The sequence below is a fragment of the Neolamprologus multifasciatus genome, chromosome 15, assembly GCF_963576455.1.
Source record: "Neolamprologus multifasciatus chromosome 15, fNeoMul1.2, whole genome shotgun sequence".
Taxonomy (NCBI): domain Eukaryota; kingdom Metazoa; phylum Chordata; class Actinopteri; order Cichliformes; family Cichlidae; genus Neolamprologus; species Neolamprologus multifasciatus.
This window is the reverse complement of record NC_140453.1, coordinates 20,358,806-20,371,099: the sequence shown is the minus strand read 5'-3', so window position 1 is coordinate 20,371,099 and position 12,294 is coordinate 20,358,806. Positions and strand designations below refer to the sequence as shown.

At 39.7% G+C, this 12,294-nt stretch overlaps 1 protein-coding gene across 5 annotated transcripts in view; it reads right to left on the bottom strand.

The window, feature by feature from the left end:
• fam184ab (family with sequence similarity 184 member Ab) overlaps window positions 1–12,294 on the bottom strand; it is a 225,611-nt gene that overhangs the window by 56,638 nt on the left and 156,679 nt on the right. For all 5 annotated transcript variants that reach the window (XR_014869412.1, XM_085133283.1, XM_085133286.1 and 2 more), the window contains exons 13-14: window positions 10,343–10,493; window positions 3,082–3,294 (exon numbers count right to left, since the gene is read on the bottom strand). Coding sequence is in view for 4 of the 5 variants with exons in the window: in XM_085133283.1 (XP_084989409.1) it covers window positions 3,082–3,294; window positions 10,343–10,493 (364 nt within the window). In the remaining variant the exon portion in view is untranslated. The remainder of the gene's footprint in view (window positions 1–3,081; window positions 3,295–10,342; window positions 10,494–12,294) is intronic.

The following is a 12,294-nucleotide window of genomic DNA, read 5'->3' as shown; positions in this document are numbered from 1 at the left end:
ACAGAGCTGTCAGTGGAGCTACTTGATGCAGAGGCTGTCTGCTGTCAGTCAGGGCAAGTAATGATGGGGATGAGTCACTGCCACTCTACTCTTGACTCTGACAAGGCTCCACTGCATTCAAAAGTCAAGTAAGACGTCTCCTGAGGAGCATCTCTAACTGGCTGAGAGGATAACAGGAGTCTGTAAGCTCACAGTTCATGTAGTCGTTTAAACTATTTACATTGAATAACAGCATGAAACTTTTCAGGAATGCAACATTTTACATATAAAAACTAAAAGTTCTTATTATGCTGAAATGCAGGACTACGTTATTGCAATGAACACCACTAAGGCAAACTCAGTTTGTTTCAGCATAAATAAGAGAATATTTTAGAAAGACAGCTAAAAATAAATCTAAGTTTCAGAGTAGAGGTTAAAATGAAACCTTAGTGTGGCAGCATCTTCCTAAATTTTAAAATACTTAGGTGTCCATCAGGCCTGTCGGCCTGGAGGGGGGGGCTAAAAACCACAGCGTGCTGATGGAGATTTCTTCCTGTTAAAAGGGAGTTTTTCCTTTCCACTGTCGCCAATTGTTTGCTCACATTTTGGAAATTTTTGTGTTCTTCTCTGTGTTATTGTAAGGTATTTATAAACCTTCACTAGTCTGTGTCAGTGACTGCCATTAGTCTGGGTCTGACCATAACTGTTTAGAGCTATCCCACTAGGTGACCTGTGCAAAGTGATCACCCAGAGATTGATGGTGTTGCATCCTCGGTCTCTTGTCTATGTCACCATTCTTTTTTTCTTTTTGCAATACCCTGTCTGGCATAGTGAAATCTACATAAACCTAGATAGTTTTGTAGCTATAATTGAGAGGTGTCACACAGAGGCAATCATAAAACAACTCTTTTATAAAGTGGCAAGCTGAAGGGATGCACTCACTGAACATGTGTGTGTAACAGTCCTATTAAAATGTGGCTGTGGAGAATGGGCAGATTGTTATTTGCTGTTTTGTTGAGAATTACTCATCCAAAGAACATGACTGAGTCACTAAAGTCATCTGCCACAGGAAAACAAAGATAGATAAATGAAAACATGTTTAAACCATCAGAATGATCTTAAAAACGTAGAACATCTTGACCAGCTCTCACTTTTTAGTACCCTTGTGTTAGTCTGTTTGAGTTAGGGTTAAAGTTAGAATTAAGTTTAAATTTAGGCTTAGATTTAGAGAAAGGTTTAGCACTTAGAGATAATAAACCAGATAATAAACCAACTAATTCAGAACTGAAGAAGGCCCAGTGGTCTTAGAAAACACACTTTTTGAACTAAATAGAAATAATAATGCACTGTATTCGGTGATTGGGGAACATTGAGTGCAGAGGACAGTGTTCACTGATGACTGCTGATTGATGCTCCATGCAGAGCAGAGAGATGTAGGGGTCCCGAGGGTCGCTGAGATGTATTATTATAATTACTGTTTTATTTCTCCGTATGTCACCCACATCCTTTGTTTTAATTAGCGAGAGCAGTACACGCTTCCCAACAACATTTTGTATTAAGTTCTGTATTTGTCTGCAGGCCTATTGATCTATTTGAGCTGGAAAGACTCTCTGTCAGGAGCAAAATCAATTTCAAATTCAGCTTTCACTGAATTAAAAAGTTATTTGCTCTGCGGTGTGTTATCATTGGTCTCTTTGTCTTCACAGGGTTGTGCAAAGAGATTGTAATGTGGCAGGTCTAGCAGCTTGTCCATCCAAAAGGATTGAAATAGGACATAAACTATTATTTTCATGTAATTTGCAATGAACAAAATGTGTCTATTGGGCTGATCAGTCTACTGCTCATTGTACTGATTTGGCCTGGAGTCTGTGTTGCAGTATAAATCTTGCCAATCAGACTGCTTCATGACACATTTTTAGTTTTATTTCCTTTCCATCGATAAAACTTACAGGCATAGAAAAAGAATGTTTTCAGAGGACTCTATGTACTTGTTAAAAACTTAAGTACACCCTTACTGCTTTTATAAAAAATAAAGATAGCAAGTAGTAGCCAGTAGCTGCTAATCAGAGGCACTTGATAAATGCTGTACTGGAGCTTCAGGTGCTATGTAAACACAATGCCACAATTGTTCTATTAGTGCTAAATTCACCCCAATGTCAGAGAAACGGCAAAAAACTTAAGCTTGGAAAGCTGTATTTAAACAAACTGTAAGACTTCAGTGCTTTGGATAGACAAGACCAAAGTGGGGTGATGATATGTTTTACAGCCACAGGACTTGGACACTTAGCATTGACTGAGACAACTCTGTATACGCTACCTGCGTGACAGCTCAAGCTTGGCACAAACTCATGCAACAGGACAATTCAAGCACAGCAGAAAATCTATAAGAGAATGGCTAAAAAAGTAAAGGAATCAAGGTGTTTCAATGGCCAGGTCAAAGTGCGGGAGCTCAACCTGACTGAAATGCAGTGGTGGGACTTTAAAAGAGCTGTGTATAAATGAAAGCGTGTAAACCTCAATACCTATAAACTTCTTGGAAAGAAGAATGGACCAAAGTTCCTCCACAACAATGGGAGAGACCGATAAAGTCACACAAAATGTATGTCTTCTCTATTCTGTTCAGTACAGGATTGTGACTTGGCAAACTGCACATAATAAATGTACAGTGTGGTGTTTGTGACCTATCTATCGATGATATAGATATAGATATAGATAGGAACTGAATGGGGATATGGCAAATAACACCGCGTCACGCCAAGTTGGAGCCATCATCATCCACCTCCTCTACATGGATGAGATGTAGGAGTGAATGAGACACTGATTCACTGATCCACACCACGAGGATCTACAGCAACAACACTGGAATGTCAGTCGATCTGGGGAAGTGTAGTCGGATGGTAACAAAGAGAGGCAAGGTAGTCAGAACTAAGGGGATTGCACTACCAGAAGGCGATATTGCAGAAATTGAGGACAGCTACAAGTACTTGGGAATCCCACAGCAAATGGGAACCACAAAGACGCCACTAGGAAAGCTGCAACCAACCAAATAAACCTTTGACAAAAAAAGCTCTATAGCAGCCTTTTGGGTCACTTTAATGTTACCTTCAAATCACGTTGCCTGGCGTGCTCCATGTCCTGCATGGCGCAGCGGTGGGCCTCCTGCAGACGCTGCTGTCGCCTCTGATGCTCCGTCTGCAGCTCCTCCAGCTGCATCCTCAGGTGCTCCCTCTCCTGGCTGAACTGGTGCTGTAGCTGCTGCAGCGACGACTGCGACTGGGACAGCTGCATCTCCAGACTTTGCTTCAACAAGGATATCTGCACAATAATAAGAACAATACATATTGCAGTGATTGTCAGTGAGAAAGTTGAAGAAGCCGCTGCCTCTAGACCTCTGCATACATAATTAGTTGGATAGAAATCAGGTAGGTGGTCCAGGAAGCGTAAGTTCAGGCTTTTTCAAGGGAACTGCATTTTTACATGGCAGAATAACAAAAAGGTAGAAGGTTGGGGTTGGCAATCAATTTGCCTTAAACAAATATATACTCTCAAGTCCTCCAGCAAAAGAGCTTTTTGCTGTGAACATAGCACTAAAAGCAGGCAGCAGAGTGACTCACAAAATTAGCCTGTCTAGACAGCTTAGGATTTTGAATTCAAGTGTTGAGATAAGTACGACCTTGCAAAAGCTGCTCTGGCAGCACTGTATGCAACTGCTGCCAGGTCAAAAAACACATTCTAATCAGAAACCCTGATGAAGAAGATCGACAGTAAACTTTAGGGGCATCAAACTCATTTAAGGTCACGGGCCCATAAGTTACTTACTACACAATTTAATGTCAAGTAGGCTGAGCCAATAAAATCACTTAAAATAACCTATAAGAAACAGTTCTTAAAACCAAACCATCCATTCACAAAGCAGATGTTTGGAATGTGATCAGAAAATCTTTTAGAAAGGCTTTATAAATTCAAAAATGCTAATTTTAATTTAGCCAGTCTCACCTTTAAGATTGTCCTCTTATGCACTCACAGACAGCTTGTAGTGGGTCTGCGGTTTCTATATTACTCCCTGACAGTTGTGCTCTGATGGTGTGCTTCTTGCACACACACAACTTCTCTTCCTCTTCTTGACCTAAATTTCATGTAGGGGGTTTGTTGAATTTCTATTATTGTAGCTTTGGTGATCGTGGCTCAAGAGTTGGCAGTTCGTCTTGTAATCGGAAGGTTGCCGGTTCGAGCCCCGGCTCCGACAGTCTCGGTCATTGTGTACTTGGGCCTTGCCTCTGCCAGTGCGCCCCAGGGCAGCTGTGGCTACAATGTAGCTTGCCATCACCAGTGTGTGAATGTGTGGATGACTGAATGTAGTGTAAAGCACTTTGGGGTCCATAGGGAATAAGTAAAGCGCTATACAAATACAGGCCATTTACCATTTATATTATTGTAGGGTGTTGACCTTACAATATAAAGTGCCTTGAAGCAACTGTTGTTGTGATTTGGTGCTATTTAATAAAACGTAACTGAACTGAACTCTGAATGTGTGATCAGCCAAATGAAAATCAGTTAAGACTTCTGACTTTCATGGACTCATTCTCAGAATATTGTGATCACACCCCTACACCTCTTTACACAAGTTTCAGGGTAAAGATCTCACAGACAAACAGGAGCATTTGTACCCTGAATGTGCAACTCTGCTCTATGGACTGTGAAAGCTGAACGAATTATCCGGCTTTGAGCTTTTAATTAAAAATACAACAATACTTTCAAACATAATCGGAGAAAGTTGTGCAGCCACTTGCAGATCATCGTTTCTGAGATAGTAAACACAACAGGAAAGACTCTGTGATCTAAATAGAGTAGCTTTGCCGCAGGAACTGCTTCACTAATTTGGAAATTACATTATCACTCAGACATGAGTCACACATTTTTTTGCATGGTGGCAAATCTTTATTAGCAGGCACATATGATTATATATGCTGCACACTGATTCTGTATTATCTAAAATTTACTTGCTCATATAGCTTGCAAATTGTGGACTTACTCAGTGGGGAGGGTTGTTGTATAATAGGTGAAAACTTGCATATTGTATTAAACAGTTTCCACATTCCCTGGATTTATACACATTGGCATCCTTGTTTCAAACATTGATGTCCACTAAGGTTAAAACGGGGGCCTGATTTACTAAACTGAGAGTGGAAAGTCTTTTGTTTTATCTACCAAGAGTAAAAGGTTTTGTGTTTTGTTCCTGCAATTTTGAATAGTTGAATTATCACCTGGTGATTATGTAACCAACATGAAATGCCACTTTTATAATGACAGCCCACCACTTTAGGGACATTTTGCATGTCATGTCAGGCATTTTAAGCTTTCTGTGCCTCGTTTCACTGTGTTTTGTGCCAGCTGTAAAAAAAAAAAAAAGGTCATCACAAATTGCCAACAGTGAGAGTAAATCCTGGACTGATGGCAGTGATTTTGCATGTCTTGCAATTATAAAGTCAGCAGTGCCGACCTCTCTAAGTAGTAACTTTTTGGGTTTTTTGGGTTTCTCCCATAAATCCCGTAAAGCTAGAACCATGTACTAGAAAACAAAGACAAATTTAATTTATTTAGCTCATTTCATTATATATGTATATATATGAAAACTAAATCTGCTTAATACAAAATATTAAGACATGAACCCCTCCCCCCCAAAATAAAAAAATTAACTACTTTAAGTTTACAATGTCTTATGGGAGTGAAAACTGCAAAACAGAACAAACAACAACAACAAAAAATAATAAGTGTAGGCCTTTGTGAATAGAAGGGTTTGGAGTCTGTTTGACACACAGATTTAGTTGATCTCAATTTAATCAAAATTTTATATTGCGCTGGGAGCCATTGAAGTCATTTCATTACTGGGGTAATGCCGGTAAATTGCGGGTAAAACAGTGACCTGTAAGGATTCTGGCTGCTGCATTTTGGACAAGCTGAAGACGTCGTTGATGTTGATCATTTGGGAAATCCTGCTAATAGAGCGTTGCAATAATATAACCTATTTGATTTGAATGCATGAATGAATTTCTCAGAGTCAGTCTTAGAGAAGATTTTTCTAATCTTAGATACATTTTAAGTTGTAGAAAGCAGTTCGGTTATCAAAACTGAGGTCACTTTTTAAAATGATACCAAGGTTCGTGACTTGATCACTGTGTTTTAGAGAAATGGATGATAAATATGAACAAATTTTGGACCACAAGTATTTCTGTCCTGTCTCTGTTCAGTTCTAAAAAGTTTTGAGACATTCAGGACTTCAAGTCATGAATGCAGCTTATTGGTTTATGAACAGAGGTTAGATCATAAGAGGGAAGTGGTAAGTACAACTGTGTGTCATCGCTATAAGAATATGAGGCTATATTATGACAGTACCAAGTGGGAGCATGTAAAAGTTGAACAGTAATGGACCAAGGACTGACCCTTGAGGAACCCCCAATTGAATTTTGTATTTGAATGGATCTAAAACTGCTAATTGAAACATAAAAAAACGTCAGCCTTTTAGATATAATGTGTCTGACCTGTTAAACCTACTGAGTCATGAATCCTTTAGTTAGATTATGATATGGTACAATTATTAATTACTAATAGATCTAAGTTAGTTTTATTGGGTGGCAGTGTGATTACAGCACATTTAAAAGAAACATGGAAAATGCCAAACTGGAGAGAGCCGTTGATAAAATTTACTAAAAGATTTGTAAAACAGTGAAATACAGATTTTACAACTTACATATATTAATTTTGTATCATTTTTGCTATAGCTGGCATTTTTGAGAAATTTCTTGCTCACAGTTGTCAGATAGACACATATAATAGAGGTTTGGCTTAAAAACCACACTGATTAAGCTTTTGCATGAGTTCAATAAGGAAGATCTGTTTTCACTCATCTGCTCGCTTCTAGTCTGCTGTTATTATGTTCTTTACTGTATTCAAAGATTCAGACGTGTAGCCCTGTATTATTTAATGGTAAATGGTCTGATTCTTATATTTTCTCCCAGAGTATTCAAAGAGCTCTACACAACATGGCACATTTACCCATTCACCGTCTTCTATGCTTTTAAGTGCTTTCTAACTACCATTCACACTCATACTCCGATGGATGCATCGGAGAGCAACTTGGGGTTAATATCTTATCAAGGATATTTGGCATGCAGACTAGTGGGAGCCAGGGATCGAACCACCAACCTTCCGATCAACAGATGACCTGTTTTACCTCCTGAGGTGCAGTCATACAGCCATGAGCTATGGTCTATATTATAATATTAGACATAATATTATAACATTTCCCCCTCAATATTATCTTACTTTGGTGCATTTTATTTGGCAAAAATGAAACAAAAAAAAACAGTGAACATAAGTCAAAGATGAAATTCACATGCAGCCAAATTCTTCTTGTTGTTAATCACGAAGTTGATAATCATGAAGTGAAAATCTGATATTGTGACAGTGATGGTGTGGATGCCACTGACCCTTTTTAATTTGGTTTTTCACTAAGATTCAAAGCGGAGGTTTTCAAGCTTTACCAACTCTGCGTTTGAGTGCAAAATTACCCGCATATATCATTCACATTAGGTGTTATTTACAACGACACTAGTATTTTCAATGCTTGTGCCTTTTGAAAACACACTTTGGAGCATGCTGTGCATCAAGGCCTTACTGGCACTGACATCTGCCATTTGATTTCTAAACAGCCTCTTCTCCATCAGTGCGTATTTGTCAAGAGCCTGACTGCTGCTCTGATTTGGCATTGGAGTAAATAAATATGGTTTAGCTGATTGTGAGGTGCGGAGCTGCCACATTAATCACCGATGACAGGGCGGGCATGTTGAAGACCAGCAATTAATGCAAGAGACATGCACAAACAAACAGAAATAAAGCTGTTGATTCTGCACGTACGATGACCACAGGAGAGCTTAGTCATGCCACATTAATATTACTGTGCAGTCATTAGCTACAGCAGCCGGCTCTGGTGTGCGTTAAACACTACCACATAATGAATACGTGAGTCTGTGTGCCAGTGTTAGGAGGAAATCTGTGAGTCTGGCACAGACAAGCTGTCACAGGCACAACATACACCTAGAAGAGAGGTAGCTCTTATTGCTTCAATAATGTTTCGCCCATCATATTGATTTTCTCACCGCTGGTATAATTACAACCACTTGACTCCAGGCTGTGGGCATTTTGTGTTCAAAAAGGTCTGTTGATTGTAAGTTGAAGATTAAACCTTTAAATCTTTAACCAGTATTGTTGCGTAACAGTGCTTTAAAGAAACACTTGGTGTACAGACTCTACGTGATTTCTTGTGTTAATAAAAGCTGTTAGTTTCTTGCTGTTCCTGTTTTTATTTAAAATATATCCTTTCTCAGCAATGCCTTTGTTTGTGTCTACACTCACTGGACACTTTATTTATCACACCTTGTTACTACTGGGGTGGACCCTCTTTTACCTTTGCCTTTAATTCTTGATGGCAGAGATTCAACAAGGTGCTGAAAACATTCCTCAGAGATTTTGGGAGATTTTATGAGATCACATCTCAAAGTTGCTCCTTTTGGATTGGTTGAGGCCATTGGAGTAAACTCCTTTTCATGGTCAAGAAACCAATTTGACATTATTTTAGTGGTCAAAAAGGGATGGACATGATCAGCAACAATACTCAGGTAGGCATGGCATTTAAACAATGCTCATTTGGTACTGAGGAAACCAAAGTGTGCCCAAAAATATATTACACCACCACCAGCAGCCTGAACTTTTAATACAATGCAGGATGCATGCCATCTTTCTGTTTATGCCAAATTCTGAACCTGCCATCTGAATATTGCAGAAGAAATCGAGACTCATTAGACCACTTTTTCCAATCTTCAGTTCTGTCTAATTTTGGTGAGCGTGTGAAAATTGTGGCTTTAGCTTCCTGTTCAGGTCATTGTGACCATGTCTACATGCATAAATGCATTGAGTTGGTGACATGTGATTGGCTAATAAAATATTAGCAATAATGAGCAGTAGTGTGTTTTCCCTCCTTTTTCTTCTTTATCGACTTCTCCCCTCTAATTATCTACAGCTTGGTGTACTTTCAGGTTGCAGTCACATAACCAACACAATTACCTCACATGTTTATCTCTAATTACTTTTCCTTGACTTCAGTGTCAAAAGCTTTGAGGTGAAGTACCTGTGTGAAGACGACCTCTTCAAAAGTGGCCCACACTGCTCACACCACTTTCATTAGGATGCTTAATAATGTGGTGGGTGATGGAGATGGAGAAGCGGCTGGAGGCCCTGGTGATACTACAGAAGTAGTACAGCCTTATCTGTTCTTAGTATTTTTCTTTATGCAGGCTATATGAACTTAGACGTTGATGTGAATAATGTTTCCATTACCAAGTGGGAAAAAGTGAGAAACTTTGCAGTCACAATGAAATAAAATGGTTTTAATAAGAAATGTGGCTCACCATGCTGGCCACTCATGTTGTCCACTCATCTACTTAAACGCTTCCTTTATTAAAGCTTTTAGAATCTCTGACATGACTCTAATTAAAGGTAATCCCAAAAGCTGGAAGTACAGCAACCCCGAAAATGAGAACAAAACCACAGCAAAATGAGTTACACTACAACATTCACCTCTCTTTGAACTTTGAAATAGGGAAAATTATCTTTATTTATACAGTGAGCTTGGCAAACTGTTAAAATTCAAAACATATCGGCATATTAAATCATTACGGCACAGGTGGTAATTTACATGATCTGTTTCACTTGTCAGGTATGTTGATCATTTTGGTTTGTGAACGTTTGAATGGTGTGCTGCTATGAACCCTGGAAAGGCCTTATTTTCTTAGAGTTGGGAAGTGTATCATCTGCTAAAGGAGCTAAGGAAGCATGCACTGAGGCACCTTTTCTTTGCAACTTGAGAATTTGACCAGCTCTTATTACGGCTGCCATGCAGATAATTTAATCAGAAGCCCTCTTAAGTACAAATGACTATTTGACCACAACCAAAGTCACATCTCTGCTTTTGTCTTTGTTTTATCATCTGTTTACTGTCCTGTTTTCCGGTTTGTGTCCTGCCTTAGTACTGGTTTGTTTTCTCATGTTATTCTTTTGATTTTTCTTTGTATTCAATGTGTGTCTGCTCATCACTGCAGCTTTTTAATTCACACCTATTTATGAGCTTACTAAGTCACTTTAGTCTTTCAAAATCTACCAATATTTACTTCCTGAATTCCCAAAACACAACATAAACACCAAAATTCACTTAACATTTCAATATGTGCCCTTTTAGTGTTTTGCACAGAGACAGTAAAGTGAACAGAAGGATGGGCGGCACTGTTGTGCTCCCATTGGGGAGCCTCACCTGTTCTAGCAGGTCCTCCACTTTCCTTTGCCAGCTCTCCCTGGCATTGCTCAGTTCCTGCTCCTTGCTTTGCGCCAGCTGAGCCAAGGCTGAGTTTTTGTCCTCCTCGTGCTCCTCTTTCAGCTCCTCACGTAGCTTCTTACACTCCTGCCTATAGCACAGCACAAAATGAAACACATATGCGTTTATGTTTCAGGTGCTTTATTAATCATCCAGTGTGATTCACAAAATCTGTGCGGAAAAATACACAAATTCAATCTGTGAACTGCGAAGTTCCAGAAAACCTGAGAATAAAACAGTGTGACAGAGGAATCACGTAAATCTTAGTGAGCTCAATAAAGACCCTTCAGCAGCAGCGTTACTGACAGGTAGCTTAGATCAGAGGACGCTCCATTTCAGCACTTTTACCGCCGTTTGTAAGATGGAAATTTGATTTTTGGAAAACAGCGGGAACCTCCTCAAACTTCTTTCTTGTGAGTGAATAACCATAAATCATTGGAACTGGGGGATTGCCTATATTGATTAAGTGTCAACTCTCAAACTGATTTATGTGCTGTGCTGACAAGAAATTGAGCACAGCGTTAGTTCAATCAGGGCATGCAGTCAAGCCCAGCAGTGACCACAGATAAAATGATTTTAACACCCACTCATGTCAGCTGATACCCTCTTATAGATTCAGGTGGCAAATTTAATATAGGGCCTACTGCTTTAGTGTGGCAGCCACTTTGCAACCCACTTCTGCCAGGTGGCTCTAAAAACTCCCTGAGGGAGTCCCTCCCTTTAGTCAATCAAGAGTGCTGACAGAGACTAGAAACAGCACATTCCTCCCAAATTAGCATCGTCTCCCTGTTAAATCCTGTTAAAATCTTTCTCCTTACATATAAAATCTTGAACAATCAGGCCCGTATCATATCTTAAAGACCTTGTAGCACCATATTATCCTAAAAGATCACTTTGGTCTCAGACTGCTCCTGTACTCTAGAGTCGGGCCCCTCTACTTTGAATCAGGCTCCTCGCACTGAACTTTTCTTCTTCTCTCATCTCTTTTCACTCTCTGTGTATTCATACACCACTACTTTAGTTAATCATTAGTTATTATTCATCTCTATCACTCTCTCACAGTGTGTCCTTTGTCCTCTCTTCCTCCCCTCACCCCCATCCGGTCGTGGCAGAATGTTGCCCCTCCCTGAGCCTGTTTCTGTCGGATGTTTTTCCTTCCCTCTGTCGCCAAGTGCTTGCTCATGGGGGGTCATGTGATTGTTGGGGTTTCTTTCTAATATTGTAGCGTCTTTACCTTACAATATAAAACACCTTGAGGGGACTGTTGTTGTGAATTGGTGCTATATAAATAACCCCAGCTCCTCCTTTCACGCTTTATCTGACTTAATCTGAAATCTGCTGTCAATGATGCTTGATCTTCTCTGTGCTCCTGCTGATGCCCTCCCCATCACCAGTGTTTACTGTCTGCATAATGAAGGGTGGCAAGGTCCCAGAACAGAGCTGCCAAAAAATGAATTACTCCAGTCATAAATATTAATCTTCTTTTGTCTACAGGGGTCTTGACTGAACTGAAATTATGGATTGCCTGGAGGGTATCAAATAAATCTAACAGGTATGCTCTGGGAAAATAAGGAACTAGAATTCAGCTAATTCCCCCAAATGTTGTGTGTTAGGTTTAGGCTGATTTTGTGGAGATTACAACAAAGTCTGAAACAAAGAGACTCAAACAAGCAGCTAGGAATTGGCTTGAAAAGTAAAGGTGCTTCAGAGAGCTCTATAACACCTTTATGGGAACAATAAATTGTCCTGAATCATTAGACCTCAACACAGCTTCCACTGAGCGCCCATCACTCTCCAACACTTCGGCTAACAGCTCTGCGAATGGCAATGTGTGTGTCTGCGCGTTGCCAATGTGATAGCTGTGTGGGAGTTGAAATGGCAGCTGTTAAATG